Raw genomic sequence first — 27641 nt, 5'->3', positions numbered from 1 at the left:
AACAAAAAATCCAGCTTTAAGTTACTTTTTACTAACAACAGCTACATTTTTTTTTTCTGAGTCTTGCTGACCCTTTGTAGAAGAAGAGTTTCCTACTCTTGTTCAAGCATTTCTATTTAGTATGAATTTTTCCCACATTCTCCAAATTGCATTTGGATTAAAGCAGTCTTCTTTGCCTTATGCCTGCTTTCTACCATGCATATTTTCTTGGTTACTAGAAAGAAAACAGTGCAGTTCTCCATTAATTTATAATGAGCAGGAAAATCTCCACAGAAATATTCTAAAACCAAAAGTAATTAACACGGTGATTAAATTATACAACTGCAAACTGACAGGATTGCCCATCATTACATTACATGTTACCCCCTCCAAGGAGTAGAGAGGTGTTTGTTGGATGCTGAAACAGGCATCAGGCATTTGACTGGAAAGATGTTGCTTACCTTTTTCTTCCTCTCAAAGGGTTATACCAAGAGGTAAGAAATAATTAACACTCCTTGATTTATATATGTGATTGATGTAGGCTCATGTATTGTAGGGCCTCTTTGTGGCCTATTTTTCTTTTCCCCTACAAACAGTAGCAACATTAACTTGACCTGCTGCTTGCAGGAACCTGTGACCCACTTATCATTAATTATTATCCCCATTGAAGAGAGGAAGAGGCAGCTAAAGCCCATGGGTAGTTCATGGGCTTTAAAATTAGACAAATTTAGGATTATGTCCTGGCTCATGACTTCCTGAATTTAGGCAAGTAGTTTTTTAACCTTTCGGTTTCTTCATCTGTGAAATGAATACAGTAGCATCTGTCTTGCAGGGATATCGTAAGACTAATTAGCATTGTCAAAGGTATCTAGCAGTATCTGGTACCTGGTAGACTAGTCTACAGGCTCCTCTGTGAAGCTCCTTGTGTTTAGAACCTAGAACATATTAGATTCTCAGTATTGAGTATGACACATAGCAACTAAGCACTTCATAAATAGTGACTGTTATAATTACATCAAGTAAAACAGTTGATTTTTTTAAAAAAGTAAAATATGTATGTTGTATTTTTCAGATTTTCAATTATTACTTCTCTGCAAATACTCCTCTGCAAGTAGATAAGTAGAATTATTTTGAAGATGAGGTAATTCTATAACAGAGCAGAAACAGTTGATGTAAACATGACAGATATGAAATGGTATGCTTTAAAAGCTGATTGGTTCCAACAAATTATGGTACCTTATTCAGATAGTACTACTGTTAATCAGATGTTACATATATACATATATTCAGGTATCCATGGTATGACGTGGTACCTGCATGCATGGGTGGCTAAATCCCATGTATTAGGTGAAGAAGGTTCTGTAATACCTACCAGTACCTTCAGCTTCACTGAAGAGATTTGCCCTTCCTGCCCATTATATTATTTGATTCATTTTTTGGTTTTATCTTAGGATTATACCTGTGATTATTAAGCATGTATTATGTAGCTTCCTGTTGTATTTACAGAATACGTGGTGACTACCCAAAGGTCCTAGATAGATGATCTGTCAGTTTTAGACTTAGATCTAACTAAGGCTTTGTGGCTTGTATCTTATTTCTTCTTTGTCTTTTTCTCCAAGCTATCTTTGGTAAGTTATATACTTTTATGTAGTTATAAAATGTATTGTAGGTCATTGTTTTGTAGGATTTTCTCCCACATTAAAAAATTCTCTGTTACAGAGACCTAATAAAATGGGGGCCCTTCCTACTGCATATCTGTAAGTAAATAGTTTCTTTGCAGGCATATAGCTTATTTTGGTTTAATATCACTTAAGATAATTTAAAATTGGGGAAGTAAAAATATTATGCTTATTTGTAGAACTTCTGTATTTGAGGAAGTTGTAATCATAACTTGATTTATGAGACTTCCTTTTGTATTCACTGGGGTTTTTTTTGTTTTTGTTTTTTGCTTCGTTTTTTGTTTTTTTTTTTTTTGTTCTTTAGCTGGCAACACCACAGTTCACCCAGTCTTACAGAGTAGAATTCTGGGAGTCATCTCTTTAATTCCTTTTGCTCCATAATCCTTCACATCTAAACAGTCTCTGAGTTCTGCCTGTTTTAAACCATCCAGTATTTCTCCAGTTCATCCCATCTTCTCTTTCTGCTGCCACTGTTCTAGACCAGGTGCTGGATATTGTTGCCATCTCCTCCCTTACTGATCTCCCTGCTTCAGGCTTGCCCTTTTCTGCACTTAAGTTGTCTTAAGTGAAATCTGACTTTGTCCCTCTTCTTAAAGCCTTTTAAAACTCCTTGTCAGCTACAGGTTCAAATCCAAGGTTCTTAACCTTATAGTTATAACTAATTCTTACCCTTTAAAACTCAAGACAATACTTCTCAAAGAGTTCTTGACCACCGTACCATGGTTTATATTACCTTTTGAGAATGGAATGAAGAAAACCTCCTTGTGCATTGGGGAAATTTCCTTCTACCTAAGAATTGTATAGTGACTGACAGGTGAAGTCTGAATGTGGTAACATTTAAAGTTCCTGTGCAGTAAAGCTTACCAACTCTAAAGAAAGAATGTGCACTTTGAGAGGAGAGTGAAATATAGTGGTAACATACAAAAAGCTGGGAGTCAGAAGGGTAAAATTGGCACTGGCATTCGAAGCATTATTGGAGGTTTGCCTATCCCTATTCCCAGTTCTTGCTTATCTCTGTTGTGTAGATAAATGTATCAGACAGTCGAAGCTGGATGCCACTAAGCAGTCATTCAGTCATTCCTTTGTTAATTATTATGGTGACATTGGTTAACAAAATCCAGTAAGTTTCAGATGTACAATTCAATAGGCACGTATACACACAACAATGCAATATTGTTCACCGCCCATAATTAGATTTCTTTCTGTCATCACATATTTGACCCCTTTAACCCCATCTACCTACCCCTACTTCTTCCCCCACCCCCACCCCCACCCCGCCACACTCTGGTAACTGCCAGTCCGTTGTCCATGTTCATGAGTCTCTGTTTATTTGTCCTGTTCATTTGTCGCTTTTAGATTTATATCCCACATATAAGTGATATTCATGTGGTTTACAACTTTTTCTGCCTGGCTTATTTCGCTTAGCGTGATTATCTCGAGGTCCATCCATGTTATCACAAATGACAATATTTCATCTCTTCTTGTGGCTGAGTAATATTCCATTGTATATATGTACCACCACTAAACATCCTATTCATAATTAAGTTCCCTTTGCTCACTGCACAAAATTTAGTAGATGATAGTTTGCTTTTGTAGAAAGAAAAGCTGCTGTTCAATTGGTTGTTAAATTTCTCACTGTAAATTAATAAATTGGGTTATGTATCTTTTTTGTCCGGGTGACTCACTTTTGGTGGTTATACTGATACAGTCATTTTTCTCCTTGGGCACACCGAATTCACTGAGATATGGTACTTTGTAAACACTAGACAGCCAAGCAGCCAGCTCCTCTGGTGATAACATCCACCATGATGTGCAACTCTTTATGCCTTCTTTGTTCAGATGGCTTGTGCAGACATTTTCCCTTAGGCTTCTAAAAATATTAATATCTAAATGATTTGGGTAAATAATGAACCACTGAGTGGTCTTTTAATGTAGTAGTGTTTTCCTGCAATGTTATAATTCATGGTTTTAATTACTGGGTACATGACTATAAATTTGCTGGCTCTTCACTCTTCCTAAATGGTACTACCCTCAGAATTCAAGGAACAAACTTTGAATTCTGAATTTATTCATAGTAAAGTAATGAATTTAGGTGTCCCCACCTGGACACCCAGAAGCCATTGATCAAAAAAACCTACTGTGTGTCAGGCAGTATACTGGATTATATTTAATACTTTTAAAAATGCTTCTACAAAATATTTTTACAGATGAAGAATATGAGATTCAAAAAGGTTAAATATCTTCCATGGTTACAGCTAGGAAAATAACAGAGTTGGGATTTAAACTCAGAGCTGTTAAATTTCCAAATTTTCTTCTCTTCAAGTATAGAGCACCTGCCTAGCACAATTAATTATGTTAAAACAAATATATGTTTTAATAATTACTGTTAGGTTATTTTTATAAACCTGTAGAACTTGATTAAATAGCTGTGCTACATTTATTTTGGATATTTTTCTTGTTTGGGAATTTTTTTAAAGAAAAATATTTTGGATTTTATTGTTATTGTACATTCGATTAATACAGTTGATTTCTCTGAAATAAATTCTTGCCTAGTTATAACAACTTTACTCTTTCTCAAACTAATTTCTCCCAAACTGATTCAGTCACATGTTTCTTTTTTCAGTTATTTGCTATTAAATATGTTACCGTTTTCTCTTTTACATGGTTCCGTTTTAAAGGCAGAACCATTACCCAACAAAATCTCCTACACTTCCCCAGATGTAAATTCTGCCTGTTCAGCAGCAGCAGAAGCTCTGCATTGTTTTCTGTTGGAAGTGGAGCTGAAGGGGACAGACATTCCCACTGCTTAGCGGGTGCACTAAACTGTGATCTGCCCTTGTTGTATTATTAATGACACAATGTTTTTATGTTGCAGATGGCTGAGAGCTAGTAAGGAAAATTCAGGACCATGATGGCTCAGTTTCCCACAGCTATGAATGGTAAGAAGCTTTGTGCTTATAGCAAGATAAAGAGATTGTGGGATTTTTTTTGGGGGGTAGAGGTTATAAAATATTCTTTTAGATATTTTTCCTCAGGCTTATAAATGCAAAACTTAGAATATTTGTGTTGAAAATATTTGGGTAGTTTGCTTCTGTTAGGATATTATGCAGTAAATCCTGCAACTCGGTATAAGTATATTCTGCAGTCTCATCTGGAATGTGTGCTTGCATTTGAGCAGTTAAGAATAACCTAAAGTTGTATTGTGTTTAATGTATAAAACTGGAGGACAAAAAGCAGGGTGCTATAAGGTGAAGAATCTTAAAGGTGTTTTTGACAGCATGGGATAATTATGATTAAGCCAATAAAGATTCATTTAGTAATACACATTAAAAATGTTTGTTTTCCTTTTATACAGGATTATGTATCTCAACACACAATTGTTTAATAGGAAGCATTTTAAAAGAAAGTGTTTAAAGTAACTTCAGTAATAAAGTTTTTAAAACTTTTTTTCTGATTGTAGTTTTAATTCATTTCTCAAGTACAAGTTAACCATCCTTAATATTTAGTTACTGCATATGTCATTTAGAATTAATTGAGAAAATGCATTATATTTTTAAGTCACTAAAGAAATCTAGATGCTGAGTTCTTAATTTTGAGGCAAATTTCATTAACTAATTATAAAGATAAGTAAATAGAGTGTCCAGTCAATGATTCTTTAACATTTAATTTGAAAACATTAATATTAAAGAACATTAGGGGAAAAAAAGAGGGACGAAGCATTGCCAATGATTCTACCACCTTCACAAAGGAATTCTGTTTTAATGTTACCATCTAGCAGTTGATCAATTATATCTCGTTTTAAATATGTTCTCAGTCATAGGGCCAATCACTACATTGAAAATATGTGTTGAAAATACATGTCGTCTAAAGTCTTAAGACTCAGGATTGACTTTGTAAGTTGTAGCAATGAATTACATAAAAAGAAAAAATCTGGTATGTGATAGGATTCTGTCATTTAAGGATGGACTTGAGATAAGTTTTTTCGTTTTTGTTTTTTTTCATTTGTTGCCTTTTCAGACCTCTTATTTATGGAGTAATGGGATCATTGCTCCTATTGTGGAAATGGTGTGGGATTATAAAGATTATTTGATGCTATGGACATTTTTTGAAATTAAATAATTTTTTCCACAGTGAGTGATAAACATAAATCTAGAATCAGGATAATAATTACAGTAGTAATGTGCTTTACCCAAATTTGAGTATTTTTGTGCCCCATACAAAGGAGTTTGCATTAAGTGCATAGTTTAGTGATAAACTTCAACCAACATGTTAATAAGCAGGTTTATAAACAAAAGAAAGGTGTACTGTAGATCCTCAAATAATGTCTTTTCATTCAGCATTACAACCTTGATGAGAAAAAAAAATTGATTCCTGTCCTGGGCCACTGTCTGTATGGAGTTTTCATGTTCTCCCCATGTCTGCATGGGTTTCCTCTGGGCATTCTGGTTTCTTCCCATATCCCAAAGATGTGTGCATAAGGTGAATTGGTGTGTCTAAATTGTCCCACTGTGTATATGAGTGGCCCTGTGATGGAAGGGTGTCCTGTTCAGGGTGGGTCCCAGCTTGTGCCCTGAGCTACCAAATGGGCTCCAGCCACCTGTGACCCTGAACTGGAATAAGGGGTTGGAAAAGAATTCTCTTGTTCTTATTCATATTTCTTAAATGTATGTATACTCACATTTATTTTCAGTATTTAATATTAGAAGCATTTTGCTTCTTAATTTAGAAGTTTGGTGATGCTTTTGTGGCCAGAAATATGGCAGAGGAACTTAACTCTTGTTTATGTTAATTAGCCTATGGTAACATAGGTTTCGTTACACATAGTTTCGTTTAAAGTCAATTTCCAAGAACCTAGCGAAGTCATTCAGTGAGAACTTAGAGTACATGCCCAGTCTTCAGTTTGTTTCTTCCATTTCCTAAACATTTATGTATCACTTTGTAGCTCATTGCATTATATATAAAAGACTAAAATTCAGACAAATGAAATGTTCAATAACCAAAAATCAATTACTTGAATAATTGTCCAAAATGCTGAACAGTTAATTTAGGAGTAGTATATAGGAATAGAGGTAGAGGTAGAATTTTTTTTAGAACTACTGAAGAATTAATAGATAGCAAATGTAGACTGTGATAACCTACTACTTAGTTTATAAAATAGCTAAAGATTGAGATAATCTTGTATATATCTAATTTAAGCCCAATTCAGGGTTTAAGACTTCATTGAAAGAAACATCCATGTATAGCACAGAACCTTCAAAAATAGTGCTCACTCCTCTAGTAAATCCTCAGTTATAGATTATGTTAGCTTTTTAAATGCCCAAAACTATTGCAACTTATCTGTAAATGCTAGAGACCAAGCTGTTTCTCCAAATGCTTCTGACATGATCCTCAAATTTTGCCATGTCTACTTCATCATCCTAAGACTTTTTAGACTTCTTTGGTTCTTACAGAGCTGCACTGTCTAGTATTGTAGCCACCTGTGGCTATTTCAGTTTCAACTTAAATCAATAAAAATTAAATTAAAAATTCAGCTCTTCAGTCACAGAGCACATTTCAAGTGCTCAAAGCCACACATGGCTAGCGGCTCTTGTATTGGACAGTGCAGATACAAAACATTTACATCATTCAAAAATTCTATTGGACGGATATTCTTTTCTTAGTCTCTTTGATGCTTCATTTCCCCATCTCCTTAACAGAACTAAAAAAGATCAGTGCATCATGTTTTTACCACTTGTGACTCCACTTCTGGTGTCTTATGCACCAGTAGAATCATCCTTGCCAAAGCCTTTTTTAATCATTGCAAGTTTGCTTTCTGCTTTTTAAAAATTTTATAAAATTACAAATACATAGAGTATGGTATATGAGCCATCAGGTGATAGGCAACACACTATTTCAGATACATGTTGCTAGGAGTTAATATTGTGTAATGTAGCTTGTTTCAGCCTCACAACTGTGGAGGTACTGAAGACTGATGAAATGACTGAGATGTTCTGAAGCCCCAGCAGCAGCTGTATCCAGAATGTGGAAAGGGAAGGAGGAGGGAGGTAACAGGAACAGTTACTGGTGTTAGGAGGGGGAAAAGCCATTTCATTTTTAGAGCTTTACTACCTTTTTAGAATTTTAGAGCTGATTACACTTTTCAACTGTGTAATTAATAAATTTTTGATGAACATTGAACCTGTAGAATCAGATGTAGTGCTGTATTAAATTTATAACAACCCAAACATTTATATGCAGGTTCCCACATTGAGGTTTTAGTTCTGTCCAGAACATTATTCCAGTTGTGTTTTAGAGATTAAGTTAGTATTGGTTCAACACATAGTATTTGAGTCACATATTATTTGATTATTATTTTGAACCGGAAAATATATTAATGAAGACTATATCTGATATCATTTAATTTTTATTGCATACGAGTGGGATATAACATGTCTGAAGCATTTACATTCCGAACTATGTATTAGAATACTGCTGTGCTGCTACCCAGCTGTGTGGCTTAACCTTGTGGAACTCATCGCTTTATGCGCATATGTTTGTGTGTGTGTGTATACTTAGACATATGTATACATGTATGTATGTGTATGTATATGTCGATATGTGTAAAACAGGGCTGACACTCCTTACTGAAGGGGTACAGCATATAGTGGATGTTCCGTAAATGTGTATTTTTCCTTCTGCCTAGACCATAAGAATGTGTTTGACAGATCCAGTAGGTGAGGAGATGAGAATAAACAACAGTAATCTCTATGAAACTACCACATTTTCAATTTAGTGATGAGTTGGAAGAGGTGGATAGAATTTTAATACATTTCTAAAGTGATCAGACAGTGTAAAACATTGTTAGCTTTTTAAGGAAATATTAAATATCAACCTCAAAACTTATGTTTTCCTGCCTTTGTATTAGGCTTACAAGTAAATATAGACTATGATTGGGAGATGTTTTACTTGAAGTTCAAAATAATAAACTTATCTCTTTGAAAGGTTCTATTAGTATATATTCTGAATAAGAAAGCCAGAACTAGATCAACTATTTTAAAATTGGCTTTGAATTACGTATATTTCGCAGTTTTCTTATTTCAATGTAATTTTTCCTTTAAATTCCTAGTGAATTAATACCTTGCGTTTTAATATGGTGATTTTTTAAGTGTACAGGTTTGAAAAATATTTGAAGACTACTTAAAAATTATTCCTTGTCTTGATGCTTTAGAACATTTTAGTTCTGTAAGTGACATCATAATATTTAATCATAATTGTTATGTGTGAGTCTCTTGGCTAGTGGAGCCCCTTAAATATTAGAAAGTCTGTGTGATTCTTTAAGTGGTTCATTTTATTCATTCTTGCACACATTGGTGTCCTATGTTTGTTGAATGAATGTATATGAAGGTGTCAAGGTTGCTGGTTGGAGTCATGAGGAACTAAACATCAGATAGGTTGAGTTAGCCACTATGAGGACAGGTAACCAAGGAAAAATGAGGAGATACAAGATAGAGTTAAAATGTGATAAGAGTTAAGCAGGTCCGTCTGATGCAGCAGAATTCTTTGTAGTCTTAGAATAGCAATCTGTCACTGCCTGGGGATATACAGTGATGTGTGCTAGAGCAGCTCAAGCCTTCCTAACCAGACTGTCCAGGCTTAAAATAGCCTTGGTTTCTGACTAAAAAGCCTGACTTTCAGTATTCTCTGGCAAGAGTACCTTTATCAGAAGGAAAGAGCCTGCAAAGGATTTTAATGCTCTTTTCTTAATTATATTGTTCCTCTGGATTGGATCGAGGAAGAAAACTACTTTGAGCACCCTCTGTGTAGCAGGCATGTGTTAGATACTTTATATTTTTGTTTTATTTTTAAGTTGTGTTTATTTAGGTATAATTTACCCTTTTTAAGTATGCAGTTTGATAACTTTTGACAAATGTATGCAGTCATGTAAATCAGGATATAGAATATTTCCGTCACCTAAGAAGTTTCCTTATGCCCCTTTACCCCACCCTTAGCAACTGGCAACTACTGTTCAGATTTCCATCCCTATAGTTTTGCCTTTTCCAGAATGTCATACAAATGACATACACAATAGGTAGCCTTTTTTGTCTTTGTGGCTTCTTTCACTTAACAAAATATTTTGTGATTCATCCATGTTGTTGCACATCTTTCTCTTTTATTGCTGAGTAGTATTCCAGTATATAAATATGTGCCACAATTTGTTTATCCATTCATCTGCAGTAGGCATTAGGGTTATTTCCAGGTTTGGAACTTTCTAGACATAATGTCTTAACTGCTGTAACCATCAGAAGACTCATTTTATCTGGAAATAGATCTTCATTTCTCTTGGGGAAAGACCCAAGAGTTTATTGCTGGGTCATGTGGTAAATGTATGTTTAACTTCATAAGAAGTTACCAGAGTGTTTTCCAGATCATCTCATTTTACTTTCTCATCAGCAGTGCATGAGAATTTCAGTTGCTCATCATCTTTGCCTGCAGCTTTTTAAAAATTTCAGAATTCTGATAGGCATATAGTGTCTTATTGTGGTTTCAACATGCATTCCCTAATGATCAATGATATTGAACATCTTCTCACATACTTATTTACCATCCATATATTTTCGATGTGTATTTCAAATCTTGCCGATTTGGGGGCGGGGCGGACTGTCTTCTTATTGACTGTCTTCTTATTTACATGTGCTGGACATATGTCTTTTATTAAATATGTTTTGCAGATATTTTCTCTCAGTCAGTAGCTTATCTTTTCATTTTCCTAACAGTGTCTTTAAGAGAGCAGAAGTTTTAGATTTCAACGAAGTCCAATTTATCAAGAAATTTGAATGGTTTGTACTGATTGTGTCCTAAACAGTCATTGGCTAATCCAAAGTTAAAGATCTTTGCTTTTCTTCAAGACATTTCTTAGTTTAGCTCTTATATTTAGTTCTGTGATACATTTAGAGTTAATTTTTGTATATGTTACAAGATTGAGTTCTTTTTTTTCTTCCATATGTATGTCCAGTTTCTTCAGCAGTTTTTGTTGAAAAGACCTTCTTTCCACATGGAATTATCTTGACATCTTTGTTAAAATCGACTAACAGTATATTCGTGGGTCTGTTTTTTTTTAATTATTGTCAAAGCATATAGTTTAAGATTCTTAATTAAGCCTACATGGGTCTAATCCTGCCTTTAATATTTATCAACTTTGTAACCTTGGGCAAATTATTAATTTCTCTATGTCTCTGTTTCCTCCTCTGAAGAAAAGTGATAGTAATAATAGTTACTTCATAGAATTCTCTTGAGACCTAGAAACAGAATGGAAACAATGTATGTAAAGTTTTCAGAAAAGTACCTGACACATGCTAAGCTTTTTAAATGTTTTCTGTTATAATTTTGCCAATCTAATAGATGAAAAATGATATTTAGTGTTATTTTATTGTAGCTATATTACTAATTACACATAATCTTTATAGCAACCCTGTGATGTTAGATAAAATCTTCCTAGTTTATAGAAGTAGCAACTGAGATATGCGGATGTGAGCACCTTATCCGTATACACTGGGAGAGAGCGTAGCACAGAGAGTTTAGGTAGCCTAAACTGCTACCTGGGTTCTAATCTCAACTCTGCCACTTATTAGTTGTGTGACCTTGAACAAGTTGCTCTACCACCATGGATTTTGTTTCCTCACCTGTAAAATGGGGATAATAATAGTACCTAATTCATAAGGTAGTAGTAGGAGTCAGTGAGTTGCTGCATATAAAGTCCCTGAAAGGCAGTCAGGGCTCAGTAAAGGTGAATTGCTTTCATCTTTGTCATTTTGTTGTTGTCATCATTTTTTATCATTATATCATTTTCCAAAGTCACATAATAGTAAATTACTCTATAGCCATACTACTTACCTTTCTAGTCCCAGGAATCATGACAGGTTTACTTATTTTATAATAAACTGATAAACCAAATGGATTTTTTACTGTGTGTGTGGTATTTATTTAGAAAGCTTGTAGTTTTAGCCATTTTAGGTCCTCAGTTCTTCATTGCATCTCTTTATTTTTAATTCTAATCTTAAAATTTGTCTTTAGGAGAGGATGCTTATAGATTTTTTTAAAAATCCAGTCATTTAGGGCTAAGAAATATTTGTAAAATTGATCCATCTTAGTGTTTCAAATTATAATAGACACCGACATTTCAATAATATGCACACCTGGAAATAACTTTGCAAGGCAGATTTTTGTATAACATAGGCAGCAAATATGTATGAGTTTATATACCTAAACATAATTGTTTTTTTTTTTACTAGTAGAAGGTGAGTGAACCTGAAAAGGTAGTCAGAAGTGAATTATAGATGATTATTAGCTATGTTGAATGTATAGGGCTCTAAAGCCCTCCTCAGGGGCCTGGTGTAACCATATATGAAGGATGGACAAGAAAAAGATTTGTAAGTAACTTTTGTGTTGCCCCCAAGTCCTGACCTTGCCTCTCTTGTTCTCTACTCCCTCTTTTATTCATTCAGATATTATCCCCCAATCACTTTTAAGTGTTTGCTCTGTGCTGGGTGCTCTTCTGGTTCTGGAGATAGAAAAATAAATAAACAAAGCTCTTGTTCTCCAAGGGCTTGTAGTCTGGTAGAACAGATGGGCAGAAACAGTTAAAGCACTTTTCTAAGTGCTCTGAGAAGCATGGAGAGTCTCTTGAGAATCTACAGGAGGAAGCAATTAATTTGACCTGCAGGTGTCAGCGACCTCCTGGAGGAAGTGACATCTGCCCTGGACCTTGACAGATAAAGTTTGAAATGGAAGGAGGGTGATATGAATGGCAGTTTAAGTACAGGGAACACACGTCCGGGCATGCAAAAGAGGATGTTATGTATGTGGGATTTGTATACAGGGATTTATTTTTCTGGCAGAGGGATATATTACCAGCATTCCTTTCATCCAAAGTTTTAGTTTTGTATTGTTTTTTCTCTTGTTAAATACTAAATAAATTTATAGTAATGTCACAGTTAACTTTTTTTTACCTATTATATAATCAGCGTTCAGAATTTATTTTTAAGGTAGGTTATTCCAAGGGAAAATTTGGTTGCTTTGACATTTAAAAGAGATCCATATTTGCATATTCAAATATCAATTTAGATATCTTTTATATTTTACTTATTTTTAAATGACAAAGAGTAACACTTTTAAACTAAAGTAAATATCAAAGTAATCAGGGAGGTAATGTGATATAGTAATTTAAGAGCACGAATTTTGGGGTTATATTCTAAAGTATAAGAAAATTCTAGCTACAAATTATATTGCCTAATACCATACCTCCCTATGCTTCAATATTTTCATCTTGTAATATATAAAAAACCTAGTCCATAGAGTTCTCAAAATTAAATATAATGTTAATATACTTAGCATGGTTGCTGACATGAAGTAATACTCAGTAAATAGTAGTTGATACTTCTGCTAAGTACTCCTATTCTTCTGCAAATGTTAGATTTTAAAAAATGATGGAGAAGGTTGCTTTTCTGAGATAGCTGGTCAAGAGTTGAGAGTAGTAGGGTAAATGGCGTTCAAAAAAAGATCTGTGTATCTGAGAAAGTGAGTAAGGTGAGATTAATTCATCTTTTAGCAAGTTAGAGTTGAGGGATATATGTATCATCCTTAGGAAAAAGAATTTACAAGATACTGGACCACATAATTCACTTTGGCAGCCACCAGGTGTTGCCTTTGACAGCACTGTGGGCTAGCTCTCCAGAGCTGGCTGTGTGGGTAAGGGTGGAGCAGACTATTCTGCAGAGGGGTAGAAAGAAGAGGCAGTGTGCAACCCTGGTTTGTATAGGACAGTGGTTCTCAATCCTAGCTGTACAAAGGAGTCACCTAGAGAGCTTTTTAAAAATTATGACATTTGTGCCTCATCCCCCAGAGATCCTGATTTAATTGGTCTGCTGAAATAGCTTTTTTTCCTCTAAAGCTCCCCAGGCGATTCAGCCAGGGTAAAAACTGCTGTTATTATAAGACGTTGGCCAGTCAAATATTGAGTGTGACATACTTTATACTTTTGAAAACACCTTCACATACATTATTCTTACAGTTCCTAAGTGAGAAAGAGTGAGGAGGGTTAAAGACCTGCCTGAGTCCCAAAGCCGGTTGGCAGAGACCGGAGCGGAACCTCTGCTTGTGCTTGGCGCACCGCTGCTGCTGTTACCTTCGAAAGGAAACGGCACAGGGGTATTTGGAGGTCGCAGGAAGTTGAGAGTCCGGGTCTCATTTCCAGAGCAATGGAAAAGATCGTAAAATCATTGTTTGATTGTTGTTCATGGTTTGAGAGAACCTCAAACATTTTCAGGTTTAATAAGCCATACTGTGTTTTAACACCTCTGCTAACAGTGCTTTCTGAGGCAGTCGATTCCCTCTTCTTACAGCCCTGCCTTTCTTGAACACAGTGGTCCTAATTTCTGTAGTGATATCAAATAACCACTTCATGTTCTATATAACAACTTCTAAAATTTCTTAGATATTTTCTCCCAGTCAGTAGCTTGCCTTAAGAAAAAAAAAAAAAAAATCCTTTTATTTTTCCTGGACCTACTTTGTTGTTCCTGTTGTGATGTGTACTCACAACCCTGAATCTTGTTTCAAGATAGTGATTTAAATTCATGTTTTTTTTCTTTTCCTTCTCTGGATCCTGTTTTAATTATCAAAGAGAACGTTTTGTTTTTCACCTGAGATAGCTTTAGGAAATATAGAGAAGGCACCATCAGTGTACTAGAAACTTTGAAAGTTTCCAGAAATTATGGAGCAGAGTAGATTAGATTTAGAATAAGCATAGGAGGTTTGTGTCTGGTGAGAAAACAGACTGAGGTTTGCAGAAGAGCTCTGATAAAGGGGCTGAGTCCCCAGTGAACGTGGAACTGACGGCAGGTCGAAGGGCATCCGTGACTCCACCAGTGCAGCTGGAGCAGCTTTCCTCAGAATTCAACCTCAGACTTCATGAATGCAGACGGTGTTCTGAGTAAAGTGGAGGATTTTACAGAAGTGTAAAATCTGTAAAATGTAAAATGACGTTACAGAAATCAGTTTAAATTCTAGTGAATACCAAAAAACAAGTGAGGGCTAGCATGTCAGTCTGGAATAACTAGGGGCCACAGACAAAGAGGAATTTATACTTTCTCACAAGCCGTTTCCTGTGGGCATCAACTGCGTGCTCACTAGAAAGACGAGGCTATGCAGGAGACCAGGAAGAGACCTCACCTCCGTGTTGCAGACAACTGCAGGAGGGACAGGCACAAAATAGTATGCATTTCCTTGCATCCGTTTTTCCTGTTAAGCAAAAGCGTTGAGCCACTGGGGGTCACTGGGAAGGGAGTCAGCCAAGATTAACCCCTAGGACACAGGCAGAGACACAGCGCTGCTGGGCTAAGCGTAGAAGGAAAAACCTCTACCACGGAGGGAGGGGGAGGAAACCTTCTTAGGCCTAAGATTCTATACTAATACCAAGCATAAGTATTGCTCCTACTACTGCTACGGCAGAAGTAGGTCAGTCCTTCCCAAGGCCAGCTACAGTCACAAGAAGGATTTTGGATGCCACAGGGTGGAGGGGCAGGAACATAAAGACATCCACACCCCTGGGGCCCAAGTGCACAGGGCCTACCCAAGACTGAGTGTGGATCAGGATCAAACAGTAGTCAGGCCATCTGGTGGTGGGGGTGGGGTGGCAGACTCAGTATTCAGTTAAATTTAAGGTACTTCTAGCAGTTTAGGAGAGCTGCAGCAGTGCATTTTTCCTTGGGAAGAAGGCTCCAGGGGCAGTTCCGAAAGAGAAAATGTCGTTTTAATGCCTCTCCCACTCTTCTTACTGCTCTGGTGTCTAAGGTGTTCCCTCCTCAGATGCCTGGCTGTTGCTCTCCACCACCACAAAATCTAGGTGTCTCATTGGGCTATAACGTCACTGTGGTCCAGAAGGGTTAAATGCAAGAAGGACAAGGACATTTTTGTATACGTAAGCAGCATTAACTTTGAATCCTCTAGGTCCCTTTTTATCTCAACTTTCTGGAGCTGAGGATGTACCAACCAGGCCTACCTGCAGTTGCTGTTCAAAGAAAGAAAGATTTGTCCTGTTCACCAATGGTCAGGGTAGAATCCTCAGTTTTCATAATAGGTCTATATATCCCCTATTACCCGCCATCCTTTTAGTCCTCATCATTAGCCAGGAAATAGCTAAGAAGTGACGATGATCCCTTTCTGGTGACAGCTCATTCAGTGGCTAAACTGTCTCACTATAAAGGGTGTGGACCAGGAAGAGGTGATGGAAGCAGAGTCTGACACCAGTGCATTGTTGAGCAGCTTTTGTAGTAAATGATACATCAAAGTCATATTGCAAATGGTCTAGAAAGCTGAAACCATGACACAGATTAGTTTCAAGGGCTAAAATAGTGTGGACATCACGGTTTGATTGGTAACCTGAAAAACTGTCAGTAGTTTGAGGCGCCAGCAGCAGTGGAGAGAGGGGTCAAAGGTACTATGTAGTCAATCTGCCAAGAGCAAAAGAGGGTGATGTCCTGTGTGGTGAGATCTCTGCAGCTTCCTCACACACACACACACCCCATGCACCCACACCCAAACAGGAATCACAAGTCCTGCATGCAGTTGTATCTTCCGCATCACAAACATGGAGTGGGACTTCCTCAGCAGCTTGATTTCAGTCTAAATCAGAGAATGGGCCCTTACCATGAGCGGCTATATTAGTGACCTAGACCATTCAATTAACAATTAAAATTTGTTTTTGGTTTGCAGCCCTAAAGAGGGTGTCTTTAATATGTCAGTTGTTATTTTCCAAGTGGCAGACTAAACAGCTGGGCCATTGGCAGCAGCCCCAAAATCCGTTCTGCCTACTGAACAGAATGACCATGTCTCCTTTCAGTTCTGCATAGCTCTGAGGCTGAACAGGCACGGCAGCCCAGTGGACTCCGTCAGCATCAGCTTCTCTGAGCCATTACTGAACCAGGCCCAGGGATTTCGGAGAGCCTCATTAATTCAGTAGCTTTGCTTCAGACAGTGGGGTAGGAATAAAGTTTCTCCTCAGAAAGCTAGCTGCCATGCCACTCTCTTAGTGTAAAGCCAGGATGTCATTGGAGCCAGGCTATCCGTGTTCTTGAATATGCCATTTCTATTTGACAGGCATGGCTTTTAGGGTCCTTCTCACCTGGTTAATTGTGGAATTCAAGTTGGCATACTCCAAAAATGGGACTATCAGGCCAAAGAGTCACTAGCTGTCCATGGGTTAAGCACTTAAACTGCAAATGGCATCTCCAGGTGGAGGCTGCTTCCCTTCGCCAAAGATTCCAATTGGCAGAGTCCTCAGTCACAAAGATTTGTGTTGTCGCCAGTACCCAGAGTACAATTTTGTTGAGGTTTACCGGCTAATTTTGTCGGGGTTTACCAGTCTTGCTGGTGGAGGTTTTTAGTTTAGCTAGTAGTATACCAGTGTTAATTTGTTTTGACAGATGTACTATGTTTATGTAAATTGTTAACGAAGTGGGTATATAACAACTCCCTACGATCTTTTACAACTTTTTTTGTAGTTCTCAAATTAGTCCATATTAAGAAAGTTATTTTTAAAAGTACTAGATGGCTCTCCATAACTTCCAAATCGAAGGTCAGGCTGTTGAGAACCCTTTATGATTAATCCCTCCTACCTGTTTCTTACCATCTCGTCACACTCTCGTGGTGCTTTAGCTGTTAGTCTACTTAGTGTACTTCCTTGACTTCTCATGCTATGCCTTTTTTATGTGAAATCTCCTTATGTCATCTCTTCACGTAACAATCTAAACCAAGCTTCAGGGCTCTGCCTCAATCTTATCTTTCCTAGTATCTCTTTCTCGATGCTTCTTACTCAGTGTTAGCACAGCTTTGTGTATATTTCTGCTTAGGGCACTTCCTAGTTTAACACTGTAAATGCTGGTAGGTGTTTTCTAGCGTAAGAGTTCCTCAAAGATGGGAATAATATTTTATTCATTTTTTTTAATCACCAGTATTTATCTTATTGCCCATTTCTAGCAAGTGGTATACAGCAGTTGTTCAACAGATGTTATTTGGATGAGGGAAAAGCCTTAGACTGTATATGGTTATGATAGAGCTTTACTGTTTGTGTCACTCAGGTATTGAAAACTGTCATTAAATGGACTCTTGTGATTCACATTTACATTTTATAATTGTATATTTTAAGCATTCTCATATAGAGAGTATAATTTATCTTGCATTTATGTTTTAGGAGGGCCAAATATGTGGGCCATTACCTCTGAAGAACGGACTAAGCATGACAAGCAATTTGATAACCTCAAACCATCAGGAGGTTACATAACAGGTTTGTGTTTATATTTTATTTATGAATTATGCTCCTTTCCATGTAATATCTTAAAATTATTTTTAATTCTACTGCCATCAAATTTGTATCATTGATAAAATTCATATCAAGATGAAATATTGCCATTTGCAGCAACATGGCTGGACCTTGAGACAAGAAGCATATGATACCATTCATATACGGATATAAAACAAAAAAGCAGCAAATGAACAAACAGAAGAAATAAAAACTCATGCATACAGGCAATAGATTGGGGGTTACCAAAGGGGAACAGGGATTGGGGGATGGATGAAGAGGGTAAAGGGGATCAATATATGGAAATGGAAGAAGACGAGGCTTTGGGTGGTGAGCACACAATAGAGTATACAGATGTCATATTATACAGTTGTACACCTGAAATTTATATAATGTTATTAACCAACGTTACCCCAATATATTTAATAAAGAAATAAATGATAAAATTCAGATCACTCAGAATTCTAGAATTTTTTAAATGTGGCTTTCGTATTTTATCTGGAACCATCTTAATTTGTTGTTTTGGATTTGGCATATGGACTATCATTTCCTGATCCTAAACGATAGTCAAGAAATTCAGTTTAATTGTCCAGTTTCACTTTCAACATTATGTCTAGAAAATTTTCAAGTAATTGAGACTCTTTCCCAAGCAGATTTATTAATGTGCTCTTAATATGTTGTGCCCATTACTTGTGCAAAGTTCAATCTTACCAGAATGTAATAGAAATATGTTAGATCCATTTCATTTAACGTTTTTAGAGTTTTTTTCTCTGGAATCTGTCGTCACAACACTTAGCTCTCTGTATTTGAGAGGCCACACCAAGCATTAATTGTTGATGCTAGTCCTTGTTTTTCAAAAAGGCCTCCAGAACCAAAGGAGGATTAATTTAAGTGTGTCTTTCAATTTTTTTCTATAAATGAAACTTTCTTCCTATGCCAAAGCACCTTAGTGTTTTATTTATTTTTATTTGGTTTATATATTTTAAAAAAATTAATTTTTTGGAGAAAAAGTAAGATTTATTGAAATTACATTTTAGAAGGAGACCGCCTCTCAGGAAGGCTGTAGCCCTGTGACATTTAGGAGATAAGGAGATAAGATAGTACACCCCAAAGGGAGGGGTGGGTTTCTAGCCAGGAACACTGTAACTGTGTTTTATTTAAATAAATTAAATATAATGGCTAATGTTTACCAGATCTGTACTGTTTCAGATACTATGCTTAATGCATTATTTTATTTAACCTTCACAGCAACCCTGTAAGTAGACTGTAGCTACTATTATAGTCTATATTTATTTATAGATGGTGAAACTGAAATTTAAACATGTTCTGTAACTTGCCTAAGGTCACAGAGAGAGTTAGCATTGATAGGACCTTTGAAACCTTTTTCTTTTTAATTTATGATGACATCGATTAACAAAATCCAATGTTTCAAGTGTACAGTTTAACAATAAGTCATATATATATATTGCATTGTGTGTTCACTGCCCATAGTTAAATTTCTTTCTGTCACCATGTATTTGGCTCTTTTTACTCCGTCTAACTCCCCACTCCCCATTTGAAACCTTTAAGGCTGGCTTTGGGATCCATCTTCTTAACCATTGTAGTTTAATGTTATTTGCACTTCTGTGATTATAACTACCTTACCTGATGTCAAAGTTGGGATTCGATTACCCCGCTTAACAAGTTAATAACTTAGTCTGTTACTGGCTCATGGATGCTAGCAGAAGACCCGAGATTCCTGAGTCAAAGATAGAGGACTTTATTACTAATAATACAGCTAGCAGCATGAGCATTGGCATGTTTTTGTCAGCCTCCCTTGTCCCCCTAAGTCATGCAGAGACTCTGCAGAGATCCTAGAAGGATGCTACACATGCAGCGGTTGTGTTATAGGAGAGGAACACTGAGCTTGGGGGAACCCACCATTTTTTAGCAAGTAATAAGACTTATTCTTTGTCTCAGAAGGAAACACTACCCAGTCCCTTAAGATAGCCCACTACAAACCCAGTTCCGAAAAATGACCTAGGTAGAGAGCAGTTAGGATCTTGCGTTCTTGGCATACACAACTGAATATATAGGATTGTGAGACGCCCATGGAGGGCTTTCTCTTCCAACACCTGGTATTTTTTATTTAGAACTCTTCTAGGGGAACAATGTTTTTGACTATAAATTTTATTAAATAGGAATATTATCAAATAAGACCTTAATTATTGTGGAAAACTAAGATGAATAATAAAATCTTTTATCACTGATTAAAGTGTTGTAAATAATTTTTATGTGTATTTCTGTTTAAATTTTTTTAGTGGAATTAAAATTATAAATCAATCACATTATTGCCCGTTATTATTAGTCAGAAGTGTTGGAGTAATTCCATTTACTAATATGCTGCTTGATTTTTGTTTTTATTGCTTTCAGGTGATCAAGCACGTTCATTTTTCTTACAGTCAGGCCTGCCGGCTCCTGTTTTAGCTGAAATATGGTAAAATGTGTTCTTTTGTAGATGAACTTAAATTTCTGATAGTCTGGTTTTGTTTTGTTTTGTTTTGTTTTTAATACAGTTTAATATAAAGTTGTTTTTACTTATTGTCTGTTATTATTAAGAATATTTCTTCAGCTTTTTAGAAAATAAATTTTATTGATTAAATGACTGAAAATTAATTGAGGTTTTGTTTTGTAGGACAAATTTCTAATTTCCTTAGAATTTCTAAGGAAAGAGATGTACACATTTTCATCAGAAAACACTAATTTACAAATTGGCAGTCTCAAAATCTTTTTTCTGTTTTTTTTTGTAGTTTCATTTATTTCATCATCTATCAGCCAAAATTATCCTTTCTCCTGCCCTTACCATATAGAAATTGCTCTTTATAATATCTAGGGTTTTGTTTTTTAAGGTATTTATAGTAAATTCCAACCCCTACTCCATTTTTCTTTCCACTTAGAATATTCCCATGGTTGGCAAAGTGCCAGGTACATAGCAAGCATTTAATAAATATTTGAACAAATAAATAAATTTGGCATGATTATACTCTTGAATAATTTTCTATTTACACTGGTATAATTCATCCCAAAGATCTCTAGATTCTATATAAACTGACAGTTTTATTAGATGCTATCTCTGGTCAGTATTCTTAAAGTACAAGTTTTAGCTTTTTGAGATACACACACAATTAAGTGATGGTCTGTATGTGAATGCTATGTCATTGTTTTTATTTTATCATCATCCTCAAATATAATGTTGACCCTACATATAATCTGCCCACCTCATTGCCTTTTTAGGGCTTTATCAGACTTGAACAAGGATGGAAAAATGGATCAGCAAGAGTTCTCCATAGCTATGAAACTCATCAAACTAAAGCTGCAAGGCCAACAGTTGCCCATGGTTCTTCCTCCTATTATGAAACAACCTCCTATGTTCTCTCCATTAATTTCTGCTCGTTTTGGTATATATTTATTAATTATCTGCATTTGAAAGTTAAACTTGATTCCTAGGCATAGCATTTGGGAATCAGAAAAGGATTTGTTGGTATAAAATGACAGTTCCCAGACTCTGAGTTAATTTTCCTATCTGAGATAAGAAATATTAAATTTGCTGTCATAGCTAGGGCGTCCATGTGTCCCAGATTCCCAGGAACAGCTCTCATTTATGTCTGTTGTCCTGATATCTAAACTAGTTAGTGTTCCCTTATAATTCCCAATGGAGGATAAATTATATGCTCCCCCTCGTTAATAGCTGATTCTTAATACTATTGTTAATTCGTTACCTCTATACTTTGTGTGAGTAACAGAACAAATGTGAACAGTTTTAAACTCACATGAAGTGGTTTAATTTGGGGGGTAATTTAAAACTATATATATAAATAGAAATTTCTTTAACATAAAGGTTAATTAGCCAGCTAATTTTAGGGTACAAGTTGAAAATTTTGTGCTGATTTATTTACATATTCTTCAGAGATAACCAGTTTTCTATTTATTTTGATTAGCCAGTTCCTTATTAATTATATGTGAGAAGTGCTTATTCAGTTAGATATCCTACAGTCCAGATATTAGATCTTAAAATACTAATTTCTTGGATCAGAGGGACCAGGTTGGGGGAGAGAGGGAGAGAGCAGGAGAGAGAGGGAGAGAAGGAGGGAGGCATGGATGGAGGGGGGAGGGGGAAGAGAGTTTGTGTTAATTAAATAGCACTGTATCATCAGCACACAAAATCCATTAATACATTCTCTCTTTGAGGATACTAATATTTAATTGGAAAAGGCTGCCTAGTATGTTCATGATGCTAGAAGAGAAATTTTAACTCCTTAGCAGGCAGGCATTTCTTTAGTTCACACTGGTCAGTATATTGATATTAAAAAGCAGTAGCTTACCACTCTCACTGCTGGGTCAAAGCTGCTTTTTTGAATTCTTTAAGACCAGATAGTTTGGCCATAGTGTTCCTGTAAATATAGGGTCTGCTCATTGTATTATAAACTTGTTTTCTGGCATTTGTTTTATAGTTGATTACTAATACTAGAAAATGTGTCTGTCTTTAGGAATGGGAAGCATGCCCAATCTGTCCATTCCTCAGCCATTGCCTTCAGTCACACCTTTAGCAACACCTTTGTCCTCTGCAACTTCAGGGACCACGCTTCCTCCCTTAATGATGCCTGCTCCCCTCGTGCCTTCTGTTAGTACTTCATCATTACCAAATGGAACCACCAGTCTCATTCAGCCTTTATCCATTCCTTATTCTTCTTCAAGTAAGTACTTTATGCCTAATGAGTCAGTATTTCATATGAAGAAAGAAACTGTTATGTTCATGTACAAATTTCCTTCATAATTTGTGATATTGTGTATTGTGAACCTTTTTCATTTTTCTTTTCTTTTTTTTCTTTTTTTTTTTTAGCATTGCCTCATACGTCATCTTACAGTCTGATGATGGGAGGATTTGGTGGTGCTAGTATACAGAAAGCCCAGTCTTTGATTGATTTAGGATCTAGTAGGTATGAATGCTTAAAACTTCCAACTTTTTATGCTTTCAGTAAAGAATATTAAATAAATGACTTTTGTTAAAGCTCAGAACTTATCCAGGTTTTACTTTATAATGGCCAAATATAAATAAATACTTAATGTAAATTTACTATTTACAACTTACATCAAATAATTCTTTTATTTTTTAGAAAAAAGCCTGTGGTATTTTACTTTTGAAAAAAATGTCTCATGTAAACTAAAAATATTCTCCTATATTTTCAATCAGTCATCTTTTTTTCCCGGAGCCATATATTTTTACTTTTAAAGAAATGTATATATTTCTTAAAACATTTCATAATCATTATACATTATTAATTTCTTTCTTGAGCAAATTCTGCTGATTGAGTATCTTTTAGTTTCACAAAGCAAAAAAACATCAGTGTTAATTCATCACCCTTTATATAAATTACAATAATACTTTTTTAATTGAAAAATTTAACATTCAATGTTATACTAGTTTCAGGTGTGCAGCATAATTGCCGGATATTTACACAACTTACAAAGTAATCCCCCCAACAAGTCCAGCAACCCCAGACACAGTACATCATTATTACAATATTATTGACTGTACTTTACATCTCTATGACCATTTTGTAACTGCAGATTTGTCCTTGTTAATCCCTTCACCTTTTTCATCCAGTCCCTCAACCCCCCTTTCCACCTGGCAACCAACAGTTTGTTCTCCAAATCTATGGGTTCTGTTTTGTTTGTTCGTTTATTTCGTTTTTTAGATTTCACGTAGTAAATGAAATTATGTGGTATTTGTCTTTCTCTGACTTATTTCACTTAGCGTAATATTCTCTAGGTCCATGTATATTGTTGCAGATGGCAAGATTTCATTCTTTTTTATGGCTGAGTAATATTCCATTATACATATGCACCACCACATCTTCTTTATCCAATCATCTCACAATAATACCCTTCAAAGCAGTAACCCAGACGTAGCTTAAATGCTCACTGATTGTGTGACCTTCGTTTTCTTAACATCACTGAGCCGTGGTTTGCCAATGTAGAAGATGGGATAGTAATACCTTTTAAATTAATCATGAGGATTAGAAGTGATGTTTGTAAAGGCCCAGCACAATATGGGGCCTGGCACATGATAGGTTCTTGAGGTATAGTAATTCTATAGGTCATGTTATTTGCTTTCTTAAGAATAAGAATATTTGCTTGAATTTTTTTCAGTATCAAATGCAAAAGCACTGTTGTAGTAAAGGAAGTATGATTCTTAATGTCTCTGCCTTTTAAAGTTTAACTAAATGTATTTTATTTAGTAACAAGAATTTTAAAATAAATTTTGTTATAGTTCAACTTCCTCAACTGCTTCACTCCCAGGGAACTCGCCCAAGACTGGGACCACAGAATGGGCAGTTCCTCAGCCTTCAAGATTAAAATATCGGCAAAAATTTAACAGTCTTGACAAAAGCATGAGTGGATACCTCTCAGGTAAGTGGCATATGATACTTAAGAATTTGAGAGAGTTGGAGTTTTTTCATATGGACTTTCATTGAAGAACTTTTGTTTGAATTGGTACTTTGTAGGTCATCTAAAATTTTAACGTCCAGAATTTTTAGCAAGCATCAGATAAATACAAAAAATGTGAGTTGTGTGAGTTCAAAGATGGATATAACTTGATCGCTTTCTTCAAAGTTCTTACAGTCAAGTAGGGCATGCAGATATACACCAAACTTTTTATAAAAAGACCTTCCTCTTGAGATCAAACTTCACCCTCCAATGCAGTGAGTAGAGAACCTCACATGACAAGAGAGAGTATGTGGGACTTAGTTCCCTTAGTTCTTCTTCGGGTCTTTCTCTGCTTGCCCTTTCTAAAACTTCATGTGAGCATAGTTTATCTTTTAATATTCCAACCCAAATATAGCCATAAAATTTGACTTTAAATCCTCATAAGGATGCTAGAACAAATATCCAAACTTTGCTAATTGAGAAATAGTGAAGGGCATATAAACAAAGAGAAATAGTCAAGTAGAGTTCCCACCTTTCAACTTTCTCCTCTCTTTACTCAGCAACAAATTTCAATTTAGGCAGAGTGAAATAGGTATTTAAAAATAATGGTGATTTAAAGTGGTAGGGAACATAGAAGAGGAGATAGTACTGATGAGGTTGGATAAAATATCTTATAAGAAGGCAACATTTAAACACTATCATGAAAGAACAAGTTAGGATTCGGACAGGTGGAGATTGAAGGTGAGGGCAATTTGGGGGTGATAGAGAAGAATCCTTAAGAGCAAAAAGTACGTAACATGTTTGGAGAATGAAAAGTAGTCTGTGAAATAGGAGTATGGGGTCTCTAGTTGTGCAGTGGGTCAGCAGAGCAATAAAGTTTTAGGAATTGATTGTACAAGCAAAAATGTAGAGCATTTTCTTTTTAAAGATAAATACCTATGTGATAAAATCTTTTTTTTTTTTTTTTGATGTAATTATGCAGACAGAATTCAGGATGGTAGTTACCTCTTCTGGAGACATGGAGTTAATGTCAGGGAACACAGATAACTTCAAAGGATTTAGTAGTGATCTTGTTATTAAATTGGATTTATGGATGACTTTTATTATTACATTTTATAACTTAACACTATTTTATATGTATCACATAATAACTAAAATTTTCTGTAATTTTATCAAGTTATATGAAACAAGTATGCTATATTTTTAAGTAATTGTTTTTTGTTTTTTTATATTTTAACCTCTGAGATTGGAGATATGTTTTACCACCAGTGGTGTGTTAACATTGTGTCATGGTTGTATTGGCAGTGTTCTTTTCTTTCTTAGTGTTACATAAAAGAATGGCGTGACTCATAATCAGTGGCATCTTAGATTTTGTGAAGTATGGTATTCAAACATACTTGAGATTAATGTAAAGTCACAGTTTCTATTCTTTGAAAAAATTAACTTCTTTGGACCCTACATTTTGCGTTAAAGAAGTTCCTTTTTTCGTACTAACAAAAGACTAAAATGACATACAAAAATGTTCATGGGAACTTCATTTAAAATATTTTAAAAAGGAACAGGCTTAATGTCCATCAACAGGAGAATGGATAAATAAATTATAGTGTATTTCTATAATATAATGCTTTACAGCAATAAATATGAATGAACTACTGGTACTTGCAACAACATGGATGCATTTCATAGATACTGTATTGAATGGAAGAAGCCTGGCACAAAAGATTCATACTATTTTAATTCATTTATATGAAAGGGACGAACAGGAAGCCTAATTGGTGGTGATAGAAATCTGAATAGTAGAGTTACTCTCTTGGGAGGGGGCCGTGCACAAACCTTCCAGGGTGCTGGAAACATTTTGTATCTTGATATGGGTGTTGGTTGCATGTGTGCATCCCTGTGTAAAAACTCATCAAACAGTACACTTATAGTACACTTATGTCTGTACCACAAATATACAGTGTAAGCAGAGGTGGGTTTGTACTGGAGCATGAAGGAAATGATCTCATTACTTTACTTGTATATGCCACATTGTACGAAGATTGTGTATTGTGTTATTTTTAGAGAATGTTGTTATTCTTAGACCTGCAAAGTAAGGCTCTATATCTACAGTTAAGGGAAGGATTGATTTTCTTTGAAAAGAGAAGCCATTTCTGGTGTCCTGAAACTGAGCCTGAATCCCAGGTATATGAGGATGGGGCTCACCTACACTTACATGTTTGGCTTTGTTCAGTGAATGTTGGTAATCCGATTTTTCCCTTGTATTCTTCCTCTCCTCTTTCTCCTAATTTTCAATTGTGATTTAGGTTAATTCATTGACTCAAGTATTTCCTCCATCATGTATCTTCTGGGTACCCTGTGAAGCACTAGAATTCAGAGGAGGAAAACATGGCCCATGTTTTTAAAGAGCCATAGTATTAGTTCACATAATCACAGAATTTGATTAGTAATTGAAAAGTGTGGTGATTAATATAGATGAGAAAGTGACTAACTGAGGATATAAGAGAGGGTTTCACAGAGATGACATTTAAGCTGGATCTAGGGGATAAATAGAGTACCAGGTAGAGAATGGAGGGGCTGGCATTATAGGCGCAGGAAATAGGATATTCTAAGGATTGGCAGACCAACATTGAAATGTTCAAGTGAGCTTTAATTCTTAGTAAAGTACTCTAGTAAAGTACTCTACTGGCTCTCTTTAGCCTTTTGTATTATTCAGACTTTGCTTGCAGACATTTAAGCCTTCTACCGGTATGCTTTTACATTCCTCCCCTTCTTCCTCTTTTTTGCTTTATCACATAATGCTAAGGGATCTGCTCTGTTGTCCCTGTTCAAGAGCTGAAACATTAGTTATTGAAACTTTTCTCAGGATTCAAGTAGTCTTCCGTTTCTCTTTATTAAAAGAATCCTCCCTTTAACACAAAAACATCCTCAAAGTTCACTTCCTATGTGAAATCTACTGAGGAGTAATTAGTTGGGTGAGGCTAAGAGCTCTTTCCAGTGTTTTTTTCCTTGTGTGATTTCTACTAAATGGCCATATTTTGAAAAAGAATAAATATTTTATAAACATTTTAAAAGTTTATATTTAAAAAGTTATGTAATATAAATATTTAATTGCATGTGATAACACGTAGTATATTTGTATTCATTCCATATAGAATATATTGCTTTGATTACAGCTATGTACCGGA

The 27641-nt window shown here is 35.6% G+C and overlaps 1 protein-coding gene across 5 annotated transcripts in view; it reads left to right on the top strand.

Moving 5' to 3' along the window:
- Positions 1-27641, top strand: part of ITSN2 (intersectin 2) — a 109663-nt gene that overhangs the window by 19634 nt on the left and 62388 nt on the right. For all 5 annotated transcript variants that reach the window (XR_004951830.1, XM_036223962.1, XM_016121702.2 and 2 more), the window contains exons 2-8: positions 4534-4597; positions 17881-17973; positions 20401-20464; positions 21262-21425; positions 22515-22721; positions 22868-22964; positions 24299-24438. Coding sequence is in view for 4 of the 5 variants with exons in the window: in XM_036223962.1 (XP_036079855.1) it covers positions 4567-4597; positions 17881-17973; positions 20401-20464; positions 21262-21425; positions 22515-22721; positions 22868-22964; positions 24299-24438 (796 nt within the window). In the remaining variant the exon portion in view is untranslated. The remainder of the gene's footprint in view (positions 1-4533; positions 4598-17880; positions 17974-20400; positions 20465-21261; positions 21426-22514; positions 22722-22867; positions 22965-24298; positions 24439-27641) is intronic.

Source organism: Rousettus aegyptiacus, unplaced genomic scaffold (assembly GCF_014176215.1).
Source record: "Rousettus aegyptiacus isolate mRouAeg1 unplaced genomic scaffold, mRouAeg1.p scaffold_m13_p_7, whole genome shotgun sequence".
Classification (NCBI taxonomy): domain Eukaryota; kingdom Metazoa; phylum Chordata; class Mammalia; order Chiroptera; family Pteropodidae; genus Rousettus; species Rousettus aegyptiacus.
This window is presented reverse-complemented; position numbering and strand designations above follow the sequence as displayed.